This window comes from Pristis pectinata, chromosome 18 (assembly GCF_009764475.1).
Source record: "Pristis pectinata isolate sPriPec2 chromosome 18, sPriPec2.1.pri, whole genome shotgun sequence".
Classification (NCBI taxonomy): Eukaryota; Metazoa; Chordata; class Chondrichthyes; order Rhinopristiformes; family Pristidae; genus Pristis; species Pristis pectinata.
In genome coordinates, this window is record NC_067422.1 from 9,253,566 (window position 1) to 9,271,331 (window position 17,766).

Here is a 17,766-nt window from a genome sequence, read left to right on the forward strand (position 1 = left end):
AAGGGACAAAATTGGTCCCCTAGAAGATCAGAGTGGTCGTCTATGTGTGGAGCCTCAGGAGATGGGGGAGATCTTAAACAGTTTTTTTGCATCAGTATTTACTCAGGGAACTGGCATAGTGGATATGGAAGGAAGAGAAACAAGCAGTAGTGTCATGTAACATATAGAGATTAAAGAGGAGGAGGTGCTTGCTGCCTTACAGTGAATAAAGGTAGATAAATCCCCCGGGCCTGACAAGATATTTCCTCGGACATTGAGAGAGACTAGTGTAGAAATTGCAGGAGCCCTGGCAGATATATTTAAAACGTCCTTAGCCACAGTTGCAGTGCTGGAGGACTGGAGGGTAGCTCATGTTGTTCTGTTGTTTAAAAAAGGATCTAAAAGTAAACTAGGTAATTGCAGGCCAGTGAGCCTGACATCAGTAGTAGATAAATTATTGGAAGGTGTTCTAAGAGATCGGATATACAAGTATTTGGACAGCCAAGGGCTGACTAAGGATAGTCAGCATGGCTTTGTGCATGGTAGATCGTGTTTAATGAATCTTGTAGAGTTTCTCCAACGAGGTTACCAAGAAAGTAGATGAAGGAAAGGCTGTGGATGTTGTATACATGGACTTTAGTAAGGCCTTTGACAAGGTCCCACATGGGAGGTTAGTTCAGAAGGTTCAGACACTAGGTATCCATGGGAAGGTTGTAAACTGGATTCGAAACTGGCTGTGTGGGAGAAGACAGACAGTGGTAGTGGAGGATTGTTTCTCAGACTGGAGGCCTGTGACTAGTGGTGTGCCTCAGGGATCTGTGCTGGAGCCATTGTTGTTTGTTGTCTATATCAATGATCTAGATGATAATGTGGTAAATTGGATCAGCAAGTTTGCTGATGATACTAAGATTGGAGGCGTAGTGGACAGTGAGGAAGGCTTTCAAAGCTTGCAGAGGGATCTGAACCAACTGGAAGAATGGGCCAGAAAATGGCAGATGGAATTTAATGCAGACAAAGTGTGAAGTGTTGCATTTTGGAAGGACAAATCACAGTAAATGGTAGGGCACTGAGGAGTGCGGAGGAACAAAGGGATCTGGGAGTTCGGATACATAATTCCCTGAAAGTGGCTTTGCAGGTAGACAGGGTTGTGAAAAAAGGCATTTGGCATCCTGGCATTCATAAATCAAAGTATTGAGTACAGGAGTTGGGATGTTATGGTGAGGTTATATAAGACATTGGTGAGGCCAAATTTGGACTATTGTGCACAGTTCTGGTCACCTAACTATAGGAAGGATATCAGTACGATTGAAAGAGTGCAGAGGAGATTTACTGGAATGTTGCCAGGTCTTCAGGAGTTGAGTTACAGGGAAAGGTTGAACAGGTTAGGACTTTATTCCTTGGAGCGTAGAAGAATGAGGGGAGATTTGATAGAGGTTTACAAAATTATGAGGAGTATAGACAGAGTTAATGAGAGTAGGTTCTTTCCACCTAAATTAGGAGAGATAAGTACGAGAGGACATAGCTTTAGGGTGAAAGGGGAAAAGGTTTAGGGGGAACTTCTTCACTCAAAAAGTGGTGGGAGTGTGGAACGGGCTGCCATCTGACATAGTAAATGCGGGCTCACTCTTAAGTTTTAAGAATAAATTGGATAGATACATGGACAGGAGAGGTCTGGAGGGTTATGGACTGGGTGCAGGTAAATGGGACTAGGGGAATAACGTTTCGGCACAGTCTAGAAGGGCCGAATGGCCTGTTTTCTGTGCTGTAGTGTTCTATGGTTCTAGATTCTTGGCATCAATCAGCTGTGAGGTTATATTAGTTGGGATGGGGGATGGCAACTAAGGAGTCCAAACTCATCATAGCATTTGTGACGTAATCAGGGATGTTTGCAAACATCAGGTTTTATGTTATGTAATAAGGCCCATTGCAAGAAATAGAATTGGTAGCAGTGTCACTGTGAAGTATTAGAAAAACAGAGTTTCTTGTATCATATAATTCAGGAAGTGGGCACAGCAAACTTTAGAGTCCTGTGCTTTCTTAAATAAAGGGCAGGAACTGTCAGGGTATGTGCCTCTCAAGCACCATTTTAAACTCTGGTGGGAGGAACAAGCCAGGAATAAAGACATCATGAAGTGGGTACAGAATACTTTGGGCGGGTGGGGGCGGGGGGCGTGGGAGGAAGAGATTTCTGTAGGAATCAATGACACAGGGACGAGAAGGTTGTGGTCCTACAGTCAGAATTATTCCCCTTCTTTTATCCGTCCTTTCCCCACCTTCAACTTGAAACACTAATTCTGTTTCTCTATCCACAGCTGCCTGACCTGCTGTGTGGAGAATAAAACTGATGTGCTGCATATACATTTGGTCACTTGGGATGTAGTTCTGGTAACTTAAAAAGACACTGAATATTCCAGCATATAGAGTGTTGAAAAAAGATAGGGAAGGAAGAATATAGCACTGGATAGAGAGAATGTCCTTGAGAGGGCAAGCATAGAAGTTGATCAGAAATTAACAGCAAGAAGGGAGCTATCATGTTAGTATAGGACACCAAACAGAGTGAGAAAGAGCAAGGAAGAAAGAGAGAAAAACAAATCTTCAGGGAAATTATAGAAGTGCACGAGACCTGCACAGCAAATGTTATTGGGTGATTTGAATTATTCCAGTATTGATTGGAACTATAGAATACAGATATTCTTCAATTTATAAAAGGGTTGTGTTCTAGGACAGTGTGTTGTTAAGTGAAGATTCAAAAATGGAGAAGTGTATCCAGTGCATTCCAGATTCCAAATATAGACGTTCCTTCTGTCAGTCTTAATTCTCTTCCCCTTTATTTTATACCCATGTCATCTAGTCCTCCACCAACGGGAACTGTCTCCCATCATCCACTCTGTCCAAATCCCTCATTTTATACAATTCTATCAAATCTCTCCTCAGCCTTCTTTCCTCCAAAGAAAACAACCCCAGCCTCTCTAATTCATCCTTGTAACTGTGGCCCCCTCATCCCAGCAACTATTTGCTCACATCTTTCCTTGATCTCTCTAACAACTTCACATCCTTCCTATAACAAGGGAGCCAGAATTGAGCATATTTCAAAGCCCGGCAGAGGTAGACCACCTTTGAGGCAGATTATCAATAAGCAAGGGGGTGAAAGGTTACGATCTGCAGGTGGGAAATTGGAGTTGAGTTTGCAAGTAGATTGGCCATGATCTTACTGAATAGTGGAGAATAAAAATGATGTGCTGCAAATACATTTAGTCAGAGGCCAGGTGATCGATCCCTGCTTCTACTTTGTGGTGGCTTTGCATGCTGAGGTGGTTGTAGGCGAGGTGAGAGGAAAAGTTGTCACTGTTGCTTGGATGGTGGTGGTGCTGAGCTTGACAGAACTTGCACTATTGATGGTGAGGATGCTTCCCATGATTGCTACTGGATGGATGATGAACAAGGCTTAAAAGGTGTCATTCGATATCTGGTCAGTTCTCTTCATCCGAAAAAGCTCTCATAGAAATGCATGGTATTTTCCATCATGCAGACACCGCTAATCCTGCAATCCATGTTGGGATTGTTGCGTTTGAAGATAGCCATCACTTTCCCTCAGTGGCAGAATACCTCAGAAAAGCATTTTGTGATCAGCTGCATTGATGAAGTGCTATGATGGTCGCTTCTTACTTCCTCTACGACTTCTGTTGTTCCAGCTCTAAGATATTCCTTTGTAAGCTCTTCACCATGTTTTCCAACAACTCTTCCACATTATCCTAGCCCACCTCATCAAACTCAGCCTCATTTCTTCTCGTAGATTTTAGTGTCTGCAACCCACAGGAGTCGTGCGCACACTCTGCTCATCATTTCCTCCAAATATTTGTTGTTGCACGAGTTAAGCCATTGCAAGAGACACTAGTGTACTCTACGGCTATTATGATGTAGTACCTCTTCCAAGTTTCCTGAATGCTGATTATGGTCATTGCCACTCGACCTTGAAACGATATGCCTTCTTACATGCTGTAGGTAGTATGCTTTGAAATGTAGTGATTGCACCCTGGTCCATGAGTTTTAACAATGAAGTGGTGTTAAAAAAAAACTACCTGGATATGGTCAGCCATGTCTTCAATGCTAACTGGATGTCCAGTGGCATTGTTGACTAAATATGAGGCTTTGCTGTTCAGGTTACTTCTTGCACAATATTGTTCACTGAAGGGGAAGAGAAATGACATGATATAATTCTGGAAGAGCATTCCACATTACCTGGGCCATTTTGTTCAATCGCCATGTCACTGGAAGATTGGCCCTTGAATAGCTCTCTAGGCTCTTGGGTTCTCTAATTGATTGAGAGGTTTAAGCTTACAGTCACCCTCAGCATTGCTTCAAGAAGAGTAAGGCAATCTTTGGCTACCTTGAAACCTGGAGCAGTTTTCTTATCCTTCAGGGTGATTGTGCATGATGGCATTCTCTTCCAAAAGGGTCTCATCTCATCCATGTCAAATATATTTTTCGGAGAGTAATTACCTTCTTCAATGATTTGATTCTTGTGGAAAACTTCTGCCACCACAGTATCTGCACTTGCTGCCTTCCCCTCAAGGCAAATAGTAGGCAACTTTGCCTGCTTCTTGAAATGTTCAAACCTGTCATGGCTGTCCTTAAATGGTTCAGCATTTTCAGGAGATTTAGCATCCCCTCATCAAAACTGGGAAAAGTTGGAAATCCAACATGCTTTAAGTTGCAGAGAAGTTGAGAGGGATGGAGAGAACAAAAACAATATTTGTAATAGGGTGGAGACCAAGACTGAATGACACAAGTGGAAGAGATTAATGAAAACAGAGGAAGGGAGAGAAAAAAAATTCAAGAATTGTAAGATACAAAACACTGGAGATGCAAAACACTGCAGATTCTAGAAATCCGAAAAGCAGAGTGTTAGAAATATTCAAGCAGCATTTATGTTGAGAATAAAAGTAAACTTTACAAGTTGATGATCTTCCATCAGATCAGCCAGTTGTAAAAGGCTGTGTACCTGAAATTGTTGAATTTAACATTAAATTCAGAGGGCTGTAGTATGATGAATAGAAAGATGAGATGCTGCCCTTCAAGCTTAACACTGGGCTTTGTGGGAATAACTTAAAGAGCCAAAGTAAGAGAGGTCAGAGTGGGAGTGGAATGGAGAAAATGTCAGGCTGCCTGTTGCCTGGCCAATTCTGATGAAAAATCATCAAGCTATAACATTAATTCTGTTTTCTCCCTCTAGCAATGTTGCCTGACTCGCTGAGTATTTCTAGAATTCTCTTTTATTTCAGATTTGCAGCATTTGTAGTGCTTTCTATGGTGCATCAATAAAAATTGGTGCGTGTCAAAGGGGACATGCCAAATTTCTTTAGCCTCCTACTTTGTTACAAAAGTAGGGAAGTTATGGTAAACCTGTATAAAACACTGGTTGGCCAGAAGTGAAGTACTGTGTCCAATTTTGGTTATTTAACCTTAGGAAAGATGTAAAGGACCCAGCTAAAGTGCAGAAAATATTCACCAGAATGGCTCCAGGAATAAGGGATTTTAGCTATAAGGTTACTTTGAAGAAGCTGGAATTATTCTCCTTGAAGAAAGAGTTTGTGAGGAGATTTTATAGAAGTATACAGGATCATAATTGTTTAGAAAGAGTAGAGAGCAGGAAACTGGTCCAATAACAGCTGTTTCAAGGACTTGGGGACACAGATATAATGTATGATGTAGGGAACTGTGAAGAAAAACTTCTTTCATTCTTATGATCTGGAACTCCTTGCCTATAAGTGTGATGAAAGAGAAATCAGTGTTTCAAATGAAAGTTGGACAAACACTTGAGAGGGAATAAATTTGCAGGACAATGATGAAAGATCTGGTAAATGGGAATGAAAGGAGTGTTCTACTTTAATCCAGTATGGATTCAACAGTCCAAATGGTCCCCTGAGCCACAAAAAAATCAATATTCCAACAGTAATGCTCATACTGGTAGTGCTATTGATGTTGATGTTGCTTCTGCCATCAAAATACAAGGAAGGAAGTGATTCTCTTCAGATGGAAAGTGTGGAAGAACTTCGATTATACAATTTCCATACATAGAATTTCCATACTTTGTCTGCAACTATTCAATTAACACTGCATGTTAGAAACACAGAAAAATAGAAGCAGATGTAGGCCTGCTCCCCCTTTCAATAAATGGCTAATTTTCCCTTTCAATAACATATTCCCACTCTCTTGTTCCTTAATTCATTTTATTTTGCATTTTTCTCAAAGCAAGCCTCTTCATTAAAAACACAGAAACCTTTAGCATTTTGCTGAAGAGAACAAGTCACCCCAACCATTGATAATCTTACTTACTTGTTTCTCCCCAAAGGAAAGGGAAGTCCAAGAAACTGGTCCATGTTCAAAAACCATAGGATTTTTATAAACTTCAAAGAATTGCCGTAGTTGCTTTAGGAAAATCTTCAGGTTCCTTTCATTCCATGTCGTAAGAATATCAAATATTGACTTCACCATGATTTCACCTGCGAGTTGTTTTCCACGTTTTATATCCTTGTTTTCACTTTTAAAATAATCCCAAGGAGTCCAACTTTTTTTGACTGGTGCACATATGATATCATCGTATTGATGCCATTCTGCTTAAAAACAAAAGCACTCAGTTAGAAATGAACTAATACATGAGAATACCAAAACCGATCAGAAGTTTTCTCAAGCTCAATCTGTGTTTGTTTATTCTTTCCTTAAATGATTAAGTGGGCTTGCCTTAATTCTGATGAAGGAAGCACATTTCATGTTGCACTACTGCTCACTTTAAAAGGAATTCTTCTTCATCTCTCCTCACCCTCCAGAAATTAAATAGTTAATGCCAATGAATGTGCATAAGTGCAAGGAACCAAAAATGGTTAACAGAATGACAGACAGAACACTGGAAGAACTCAGCAGGTCAAGCAGCATCTGTGGAGGTAAAAGTATAAGTTGACGTTTCAGGTCAAGACCCTGCATCAGGACTGAGAAGGAACAGGAAAGATCTTCATCCGGTTTCTATTGAAATGTCATCAACCTGAAGTATCAAGGAGACGCAAGAGACTGGAATCTGGAGCAACACATGAAACGCTGGAGGAACTCAGCAGGTCAAGCAGCATCTGTGGAGGGAAGTGGACAGTTGACGTTTTGGGTTGAGACCCTTCATATGGACATAGAGGAGAGATGGCCAATGTATAAAGGTGGAGGGAAGGGGTGGAGCAAGAGCTGGCAGGCGATGTGGATTGTGAGGGGGGGTTGATAGGCAGCTGGGGGTGAGGAGAGTGGCATAGGTGGAAGTAACAAAAGGCTGAATATGATGGAATCTGATAGGAGAGGAAGGTAGAGCACGGAATCAAAGGAGGGTGGGAAGGGCAGCATAGTAGTGGGGAGGGGAACCAGTGGGAGGTGTGTGTGGGAGATGGGCAGATGGAGAGGGTGGCGGTGGGGGGGGGGGGGGGGTGAGAAATAGAAAGAGACATGTTGATGAAGACCAGGTGATCAGGAGGAGAGAAAAAGGGACAGAAGGGAAGCATTTACTGGAAGATGGAGAATTCAATGTTCATGCAGCCAGGTTGTAGGCTACCTAGGTGGAATGAGGTGCTGTTCCTTTAAGTTTGTGTTTAGCCTCAACTTGGCAGTGGAGGAGGCCAAGGACAGACATGTCGGTGTGGGAATGGGGAGAAAAATTAAAATGACTGGCAACCGGGAGATCCAGGCAGGAGGTACTCAAAGAAGCAGTTGCGCAGTTTGTGACCGGTCTCACCGATGTAAAGGAGGCCACAACGGGAGCACATTGGATGCAATAAATAATGCCAGGGTATTTGCATGTGAAAGGCTGCCTTACCTGGAAGGGCTGTTTAGGGCCCTGGATGGTGGTGAGGGAGGAGGTGTAGGGACAAGTGTTACACCTCCTGTGGTTACAGGGGAGAGTGGCTGGGGAAGGAGGGGGATAGGTGGGGAGGGATGAGCGGACCAGGGAGTCACCTGAAATACCATAAATGCAGTCTGACCAGCTGAACACTTCCAGTATTTTCTGTTTTATTTCAAATTTCCAGCATTTGTAGTATTTTACTTTTGTACTATTTCAGACTAATAATTCCAAAAAAACTTCTGGAAATTATGTCAAGACCAACATTTAATGCCTATTCCTAAAATGCAGATATTTTCTGTTGACAATTTTGACCATATTTCCTTAACTTTCTCTCAACAAAGTGATTGCTTCCCAACAATAAACATATTTGAATTACTTACCTGTTTATCGATATGAAATTTCAATCAAATTCTCAAACTAGGGTCCTTATCTGAAACCTGGCCAAATGCTATACCTTAAAAAAATAAGGAAATTACAAAAACAAGGATTTTTTGGTAAATAATATTTTGTTTATAGAAGTATATAGACAAAAACTATATTAGCAAAAAATCTTGTTTCTGTACTTCTGGCACATGCTGGAAGCATACTCCCTCAAATGTTTTCCTCAATCTTCTACACATGAATTTAATAAACAAACTTTCTCCGGCAGGAAAGTGAAAACAGAAATGGTCAAAAGCACTGGGGGTGGGATAGGGGAGGGATAACCAATAATACAAGAGTGTTCAGATAAAGTGCAGGTGATAATGAACAACAACACAATGGAAGACTCTGGCACAATACTTAAAAACAAAATGTCCCACAGCAGTTCAGATCCACATCCATGGGCCCCTCTTCCCCCACAATAAAACCAAATGCAAGACCAGACTCTGCCCTGAATCAATATACATAAATGGATCACAGGACTGGTTGAACACAATTTCCTTCTCCTATTTCTCTCCTTATCCCACCCCACCTACCCGTACCATCTTATCCCAAACTGCCTCAGCACAGGTTCACAGCGCTCCCTGATCCACCCAATTCTCTCAGGTTCCAGAAAAGTCCCTAGGATCACAGATTCTTCTCTACTTTTCTCAGAACGTCCTTTCCAAATGGGTCAGTGACGCCAGTGGTTGGAAAGCAAGAGACAAAGGGTTGCATGGGGTTAAATGAATTAGGCAGGGCAGGGGGAGGGTGGTAACTGCATGATAGAAGAATCTAAGAAAGGAATTACTGAGGTCACATTTGACAACTCAGATCATTTTGTGGTTTCAACCATACCTTGGAGTCAGAAAGTACAGAATTAAGAGCCAACCCCAGACAGCTCCAGTAAACATAAAATGGAGTTCAGACACTGAATTCTAGGCTGCCTTCCAGTGGAGTGCTGAAATGCATTGTGTGCTGATGTGGTTTTATAGCCTGTGGTTTGTGGGAACTCAAGCCCATGCACTGTATGTATTAATCACTGTACGGGTGCGGTATAAAGATGGGAACTGTTGAGTCATGGCTGGTCAGGCCTTTAATGAGTCTGCAGTCAAACTATTCTTTAAAGGGTAACTTTTAAGATAAGAAAAATCACCACCTGAAAAGTAAAGAAGAGAGAGGCAAAGAAAAGGGATGGGGAGAAACAGCAACACAAAAGATACTAGAAAATATCAATCAAGTTTTGAGATATTTGAGATACAAGGGAGGGTAGAAAAATGAATTTCTTTCACAAATCATGACAAGTCTTGTGGGAAATATGTTACAGATCAGGTTTACTCATTTTGTTTTTGATCTGCATTGATAGTAGAAAAGTCTGTTCAAAAAGCAGTCCAATGTTCCCAGGATCAAGACCTGTACCTTTACTCAGCTGAAGGTAGTATCCAGCCAAATCAAACTATCATCCCTAAATTATGGAACATAGCGCATAGCACCGGAGATTGTGCAGGAGGCTTATTATATTCTGCTCTCTTCTCCAAAAGAAGTCTGGTATATTTAAGGTATTATGTATACAGAAACAGTACGTAATTTAGTGAAAGACCAAGGCATATTGATAATGAAGTATGAAACAACAGAGAGCCAAAAGATCAACAGATGAGTGCATATGCTAACTATAAGAACAAAAGGCAGTTTTTTTTTTATTATCTTGCATAAATGCGATAATAGCCCAGTACAATGCTTTCATTTTGAAAATGAGACTGGTTATAGAAACACAGGTAAGAAATTAATTGTACATAGCTACTTACCTCTTTCAGAAATCAATTCTCGTTTTATATGTAAGCAGCGATTGACGTGACAATCACTTGGTGCGTCTGACTTATAAATTAATTCATATGTTGTTTTATTGTCACTTATGACTGCATATTTGTAAGCATATTTTTTTCCAATAATGTCTTGATGAGCATAATGGCATCCCTCAATGAAGTATCCATGTTCTCCTAGATTCCTGATGACATGAAGCAAAAATAATTTCTAATAGCTGACCCAAATAAGCAAATAATGTAAACATAAACAATCTCTTTTTTTTGGAGGTGAAGTACAAATCAAAACAAAGCAATGAAAGCATAGGATTACACAGAGGAGGAATCCAAGTATTTAGTGAGCACATGATGCAGAGGTGAAGGAAGTGTTCCTTTTGATCTAAGATACTCAGTTATGTAAACTTAAGGCAGCAAATATTTTGAAATAGTTCATTTTTCTATGCTTCATAGAAGAATTAAAAATAAATTACAATAATTAACCCATTTAAGAAAGCACAATATTTTCCAGTATCATTCATTTGATGTGGTAAGTAAATCCCAGATCCAGTAATATCACAGGTCAGTGACTGGTTAGAAAGATATTTTTTGTTCTCCAAGCTAGGAGAGCAGTGTGCACTGGAAAGTGTAATCAACAAAAAAAACCCACATGGTTTAATTAAATGTAAAACAATCTTAGACTGAGATGGCAGTGGAGATGGGGTGCTGCATCTGTGAAATTACAGAGCACAGATTGATCCCAGACAACCATACTAGCAAAGTCTGCAACTTAAAGATGATCTAGCTAGCCTGCCATCAGAATTCCTGCATGGAGAATGCAGGAATGGATGAAGGATGTGGTAACATGATGCCCAGAAATTACATATTAAGCAAAGTCAATGTGGTTTTATGAAAAAGAAATTATGTTTGGCTGTGTTTGAAGGTGCAACTAGCATAGCAAACAGATTGATTTTCAGAAAGCCTTCAATAAGATTTGGTATCTGAGGTTTGGGGTAATGGGCCAGATGGAGCTGACTGACAGCCGAATGTAAAAGTCCAAGATTGACCATTGAGTTCAGACATGGGGCACCAACAGGCTGAGGTGTAAAACTAATAAGAACTGACACCCCACTGAAAGGGTCATCGATTCTGAAGAAGAGTTAAGGTAAGTTATTTTGCTTATTTCACCTTAAACTTCTTAATTGATTGCTTGCAATTTAAGGCCTTTTAGATATTTTTCTTAATTTCTTTTTACTCAACTGCTTTCTGCATTCTGCAACTCAGCTGGTCTCTAACTTCTGCACACGCACAGTCGAGATATGCTGGAGGTCAGAATCCAGCACACATGATCTGCTTTTCCACCGCTGCAATTTGCAAGATGAAGTCAGAGCGTGGTGACTCGTGGCAAGCTGCTCGCTGCAGATCTACTCATTACTTCTACTATAATCGTTCTACACTTCTAAATCTAAATTTTATGTCTCTAAGAATTACTAATAATGTGCTTTTCTGTGACACTTTACTCTGCATTCTGTATTGTTTTACCTTGTACTACCTCAATGCACTGTGTAATGAATTGATCTGAACGAACGGTATGCAAGACAAGTTTTTCACTGTACCTCAGTACAAGTGACAATAATAAATCAATTCCAATTTACCACTGAGACAAGCTGTTGAGCATCAATGTACTGAGGACGTAGGCTGGATGTACTTTACCTCCACCCCAACAGTTTTACACCAGATGGCTGACAAACAAGTGGCAAATTAATTCATTTTAGTAACTGAGACTGTGGAATAAGCAAGTTAATTTAACGTTTTAATTATTTATCAGCATTTTAACACACAAATTTATTTACATTCATAAATTTGAACAACTTTTTTTAAGAACCATTTAAATCACTTTTAACATCTTTATCAGAGACATTTAAAAACAATACAAAAGCTTTTGACAACAGTGTCAAAGGTTGCCTGGATGCTCCAGAGATAGACTTCAACTGTACACCATCTGAAACCTATTTGCTACTCATGTGACCATCCACTTCTGGGAAAGGTTAAGTCCCAGCAGATAGGCAACAGGAGCAACAACTCCGGACAGCAGTCCACGTTCAACACAATCCACTTCATTATTTTAGCAAGGATAGAGAATTGGTAAACTAACAGAGTTGGAATCGCCAATTCATTTTTGGAATGACAGGCTGCATTTGGTGCAGTGCCTCAAGGATTATCAGCATGGCCTCAGAAAATTGCTAACATTTATTTCTGCAAATGCATGCAAGTTTAGAACTTTATCACAAGAAAATCCAATATGGAAATCCCAAACTTGCTGACAGATCCAAGCTGGCAAATATATCACTACACTATGTCAAACTTGCTGAGATTCCATGCGAATATCTGTTCACGAATCCTCTGAGAGCCCATTCACTTCCAAGGAGAAACTTTACAGCTGCGAGCATGAAAGGTCAGAATATTTAGTTATTTATCTCTGTGGTTGATTTTAATTATTTTGAAATTATTTTAAATGTAATAATTTTTAATATATGAATTCATTTGTAATAGTTTTTGAATGCTTTTGAATATCAGGGACATTCAGAAACATTCCAATATCTTGACAGTTTTGACAGACAGCAAAGCTGTGGGGATGAGTTTCTTCTGTCTGTTAAAGGCTTTCTCAGCACTTCACAGTCAAGGCTAAGCAGCCAAGTCACTGCAAAGCTTTGCTGCTTCAGTAGCTCTAGGACACTCTTGGCTCACACATTTAACCTTTTAGTTCTGAACCAGATTGAGAGTTGTGTGAGATGGCAGGCCGTGCTCTTCAAAATCCAAACCATTATTTTAGTCACTGAAAATTCTATTTCGAGAAACATTAAATAGTTGGGTGCACTAATTTAACATTCATGCATGTAACTCATCTGTGCTTCCAACTCTGCATCATTTCCGAAGAAATCCGAACTTTAAGACAAAAATCATTGTATCAAATGAAAACTTGAAAGTTTAACACAAAAATTATGTATTGCAGAACGACTGACAACTAAATGGAAGGCAATTTTCACATTGATTATATTCCTGAAATAATTTTCAGCTTACTTGATGATTACAAAAGATCAATCATGACAAAAGCAGTTTCTTCCTGTGGGGTTGAGTGGTGCAATAATATTCTTCATTATTCTTACATTCAAAATAAATTCAAGCAAAAACAAAACCCTGCTTGAAAAGGACTCAAGCAATGAAAACTTTTAACCAAATGTAAACTTACTTGGTTACAGTCATTTCCAATGCATTTGTGTTCCAGTTACGAGCAAGACTTCCAGATCTTATAACTACTTTATCTTTATCTGGATTGAACTTAAAATCCTTCGACAATATTGCATAGAAGTACACGGAAACAGTTTCTTCAGGTTTTAAATGTGTGTAACTGCAGATTTAAAATAATAACATATTACTGAAAACAAGTACACAATAATCCTTGTGAAGTCTGAAAATATTCATGTTATAACTATTTCATCTTTATACAACTTTCATTCCCATTTATTACAGCTTTTAAAAAAAAATACATGAAATATAACTGATATTCTGTAAGAAACAAAAAAAAATCAACTGCCTAGACTCAACTGGTCATATTTGTAGCAAGCTTTCAAAGTGGTGAGCAACAGGCAAGACTAGCATTCTTTTGGCTGGGAACAGTCATATTTTAATAAGTTGTACAAGAGGACAAATAGCAGTTTCACATGAAAAAGGTGTAATAAAAACAGAGTTGATGGCTGTTACGACCAGCAAAGAGAAAGTGGAAGGACTTGTAGTGCAAGAGGTCATGAAAGAAAGCAGATATACTGAAATAAACAAAAGAGCTGATGGGTTGCTACTGACAGTAAAGCAAGAACTAGTAAATGAAAGGGGGCAGCAGCAAGCACACACATATGGTAGAAAGTTCAGAGAATAAATTAAACAAAGCAGCTAAGGCCGCAACAAGTACCTGAAAGAATTGAAAAAGGTGGCCCAAAAAGAAGGTAAATTAAAAGAAAAATAAAACAGTGCAGAAATTTCCCCTCACATGCCTTCTGCTGACAAAGCATGTAATCATGTTAACACAACATGACGTTAAAAAATGTTGACAAGGAAACATCCACTACACAAAATTCGGGATAACAGGATGCAAGATTGTTCAGTCAGCTAAAGCATAGCAAACTTAACAACTTAATCTCTTTCATTAAGTCCGTTATCTGTCAACTCAGTCATATTTTTCCCACCTGAGTTCAGAAGGCTTTTCTTTTGAATGTTTTTTTTGTTGTTTTCTTTCCTTCCTGCTTATTGGATTTTTATCTTCATTGGCACTTTTGTTGCTTATTGTTGAAGTTGTCAATTCTCTGTTGCTATTCTGTTTTGGGCTTTCCAATGGGTGATCAATACACACAGTGAGTCCTTTTTTCTCACTCTGTTGAATTTGATTCTTCTTATTTGTTCCTGAATATCCACCCTAGAGGGCACCAAAGACAGGATAAGTAACTCCTGAAAATGCCTGCCTTTGTTTGATGTTTTCAAACAAATATTTTTATGAGATCAGTAGTCTTCTCTGTTTGGACCTTGAGTTCTCTTATGTTTCTGTACTTTTTCCAAGGTGGACCACCTTGCAATAATATCAGAATAATAATATCAAAATACATTCATCAAAATAAAAGAAATCAAACTTGAGTTCCTCCAGCAATAAACAAACAGCTGGAGAAACTCAGCGGGTTGAGCAGCATCTATGTGGGGGGAAGGAACTGTCGACATCTTGGGTATGAGACCCTGCATCAGGACAGATTCGAGAGGGAAGATAGGCAGTCTGAAGAAGAGAGGGAGAGGGGTGAGACAGGGGCCAGTAGGTGATGGGTAGACCGAGGAGGGTGAAGGATAATGGGCAGAAGGAGCCAGGTGGGAAAGGGGGAGAGGTGGAGTTGGGAGACTGAGAAAAGTGGGTGATAGATGGAAGCAGAGAAGGGAAAAAAAGGCAGATGGAGCCAGGTGGGGAGATGGAGAGTGAAGGTGGAGACAGCTATAGAAGGGTGATGAGTGGGAACACAAAGGCTAACAGTGTAGGAATATGATAAGTAAGGAAAGTAATAAAGGGAATCATTCAGGAAAAGATGGAAGGGCAGATGCAACCAGGTGGGGGAGGAGATCTGGTGGGCGAAATGTGTGGATAGTTGGTGGATGGAGCCAGGAGGGGGAGGGAGATATGGGAAAGGGAACAAAAATAGGGGGACCAAAAATGGATCAAGAGAGTGAGAGAGGAACACAGGAGGTAAGAGTTACCTGAAATTGGATGTCAATATTCATACCATTGAGTTGTAGACTACCTAGGCAGAACATGAGTTGTTGTTTCTAAAGAAATTAATGATGCAGCAGGGAGTCACTGCATTCCAAGCATAGCTGAACAAGCTTATGGTAACACATAATTTTACATGAAAAAAACTTTAGCTTCACTAGAGGGTTCTTAAACAGAAACCATCATACACAGGATTCACAGAAATGATATCTTGCATTTACGATACTGTTTGCCATCATAGTTCTCTTTGAGAGACTTGATAAAATTCCTTCTAATGGACTGTTAACTAACGGTGGAGCTCATAGAACTAAAGATAAATTATTGGTCTGGCAAAGTATTTAACCTAAGTGGGAGGAGACAGGAGAGGAATTATTGGTTCACAGATTGGCAGGATGTTGCAACTGGTACCCAGCAAGGATGTGTATTGGAGCTGCAACCATTTTCCACTTTTACAAATAGCTAAGATGCTGGGATAGAAAGGTAACTATCCAAGTTTGTTAATCACACAAAGATATACAGTAGTGTAAGCTGTCTAGAAGGAAACCTTAAATTACAATTTTTAAAAATCAGATCAGAATGGGCAAAAATGGATTTTTGTGGGCAAAAGAGAGGTCATCCACTTGCAATCCAAAAGGATAGAAAGAAATATCCCCTAAATAATGAGAAGTCAGAAGCAGAGGATAAGGTGAGAATGGTGGCAGACCTGCGAGTGGTCAGGCACTGGCAGTGAGAGGTTTAAAAGACTAAGACCAAGGAAAAGATATGAGTGAATGTGAGGGGTGAAACACTGGCAGTGAGAGGTATTCCCTCACAAACTCTCACAGGGACAGTGAGGGAGATGCACAAGTGATGTCATAGTTTAGAAAGTGATGATGGCGAGGGAAGATGAGGGCAGCTGATTGGGAAACAGGAACAGGTGGGGATTTCTACATTTTGTTTTACTGCTTTCATCTGCTATGGTAAAAAAAGGCAGAGACTTTATATTGTAGCAGGTAGTGCTTGGAGTGGAATAAGGTCCTTTGTGTAAATAGTACTCTAAATTAAAGGGAGTAACTAAGGAGATTGAAGAAGTAACCAAAAGGGTAGATGAGGGTAGAGCAGTGGATGTTATGTATTTGAACTTTAGCAAAGCCTTCGACAAGGTCCCACATGGTAAGCTGGTCTGGAAGGTAAGGTCCCATGGAATCTAGATGGAGCTAACTAGGTGGATTCAAAATTGGCTCAGAGGTAGGAAGCAGATAGTGGTGGTTGAAAGTTGTTTCTCAGAATGAAGGCCGATTACTAGTGGTGTGCCGCAAGGGTTAGTGTTGGGACCCTTGTTATTCGTTATTTATATAAATGATTGGGATGCAAATGCACAAGGCTTGATCAGTAAGTTTGTGGATGACACAAAATTACTGTAGGTGTTGTTGATAGTGAAGGTTATCGTAGATTACAGGGGGATCTTGATCAGTTAGAGAAGTGGGCCAAGGAATGGCAAATGGATTTCAATACAGATAAGTGTGAGGTGATGCATTTTGGAAAGTCAAACCAGCACCTCCACCATCAGATTTCTGAATAGTCCATTAACACTACCTCGTTATTCCTCTTTTGCACTATTTAGTTATCTTTGTAACATTAGTTTTTATGCCTTTATGTCTTGCACTGTACTGCTACCACAAAACAACAAATTTTACAACATATTACACTGATAATAAACCTGATTCTGACTATGAATGGTAGGGCACTAGAGAGCATAATGGAACAGAGGAACCTAAGAGTACAAGTGCATGGCTCATTGAAAGCAGCGTCACACCCTTCCGTATTAATCCCATCTCCCAGTACTTGCCCCATAGCCATATATGCCCAAGCAATTCAAATGCTCATTTCAACACATAAATGCCATTAGCAACCCAGCTTCAATCACTCTCTCAGGCAGTGCATTCCAGGTACTCAGCAGTTTCTGGGTGAAGGTGGTCTCCCTCATATCCCCTCTAAACCCCTTCCCCCTTACCCCAAATCTATGTCCTCTAGTTTTATCTAACCCTGATATGGGGAAATGTTTCTTGCAATCTACCCTACCTACACCTCTTTTACATTTTCATACCTCAAACATGTCCCCTCTTAACCTCTTCCACTCCAGGAAGAACAGATCTAGCTTGTCCAATCTCTCCTTGTAACTGAACTGCTCCATTACAGGCAACACCTGGGTGAATCTCCTCTGCACCCTCTCCAGCGCTATCACATCTTTCCTATATTTTGGTGACCTGAACTGCATGCAGTGCTCCAGTGGAGGTCTGACCAAGGTTTTATAAAGTTAGAACATAACATCCGTATTTCAGTATTCAATGCCCTGAGAAATGAAAGCCTGTATGCCATTCACCTTCCTAACCACATTATCTACCTGTGTTGTCACTTTCAAGGATCTATGGACTCGTACT

General features: G+C 40.1%; 1 protein-coding gene across 1 annotated transcript in view; it reads right to left on the reverse strand.

Moving 5' to 3' along the window:
* LOC127579787 (E3 ubiquitin-protein ligase rnf213-alpha-like) overlaps nucleotides 1-17,766 on the reverse strand; it is a 148,809-nt gene that overhangs the window by 114,712 nt on the left and 16,331 nt on the right. Inside the window, 4 exon segments of the mRNA XM_052032715.1 lie at nucleotides 6,316-6,596; nucleotides 10,057-10,256; nucleotides 13,298-13,456; nucleotides 14,289-14,515. Coding sequence (XP_051888675.1) covers nucleotides 6,316-6,596; nucleotides 10,057-10,256; nucleotides 13,298-13,456; nucleotides 14,289-14,515 — 867 coding nt within the window.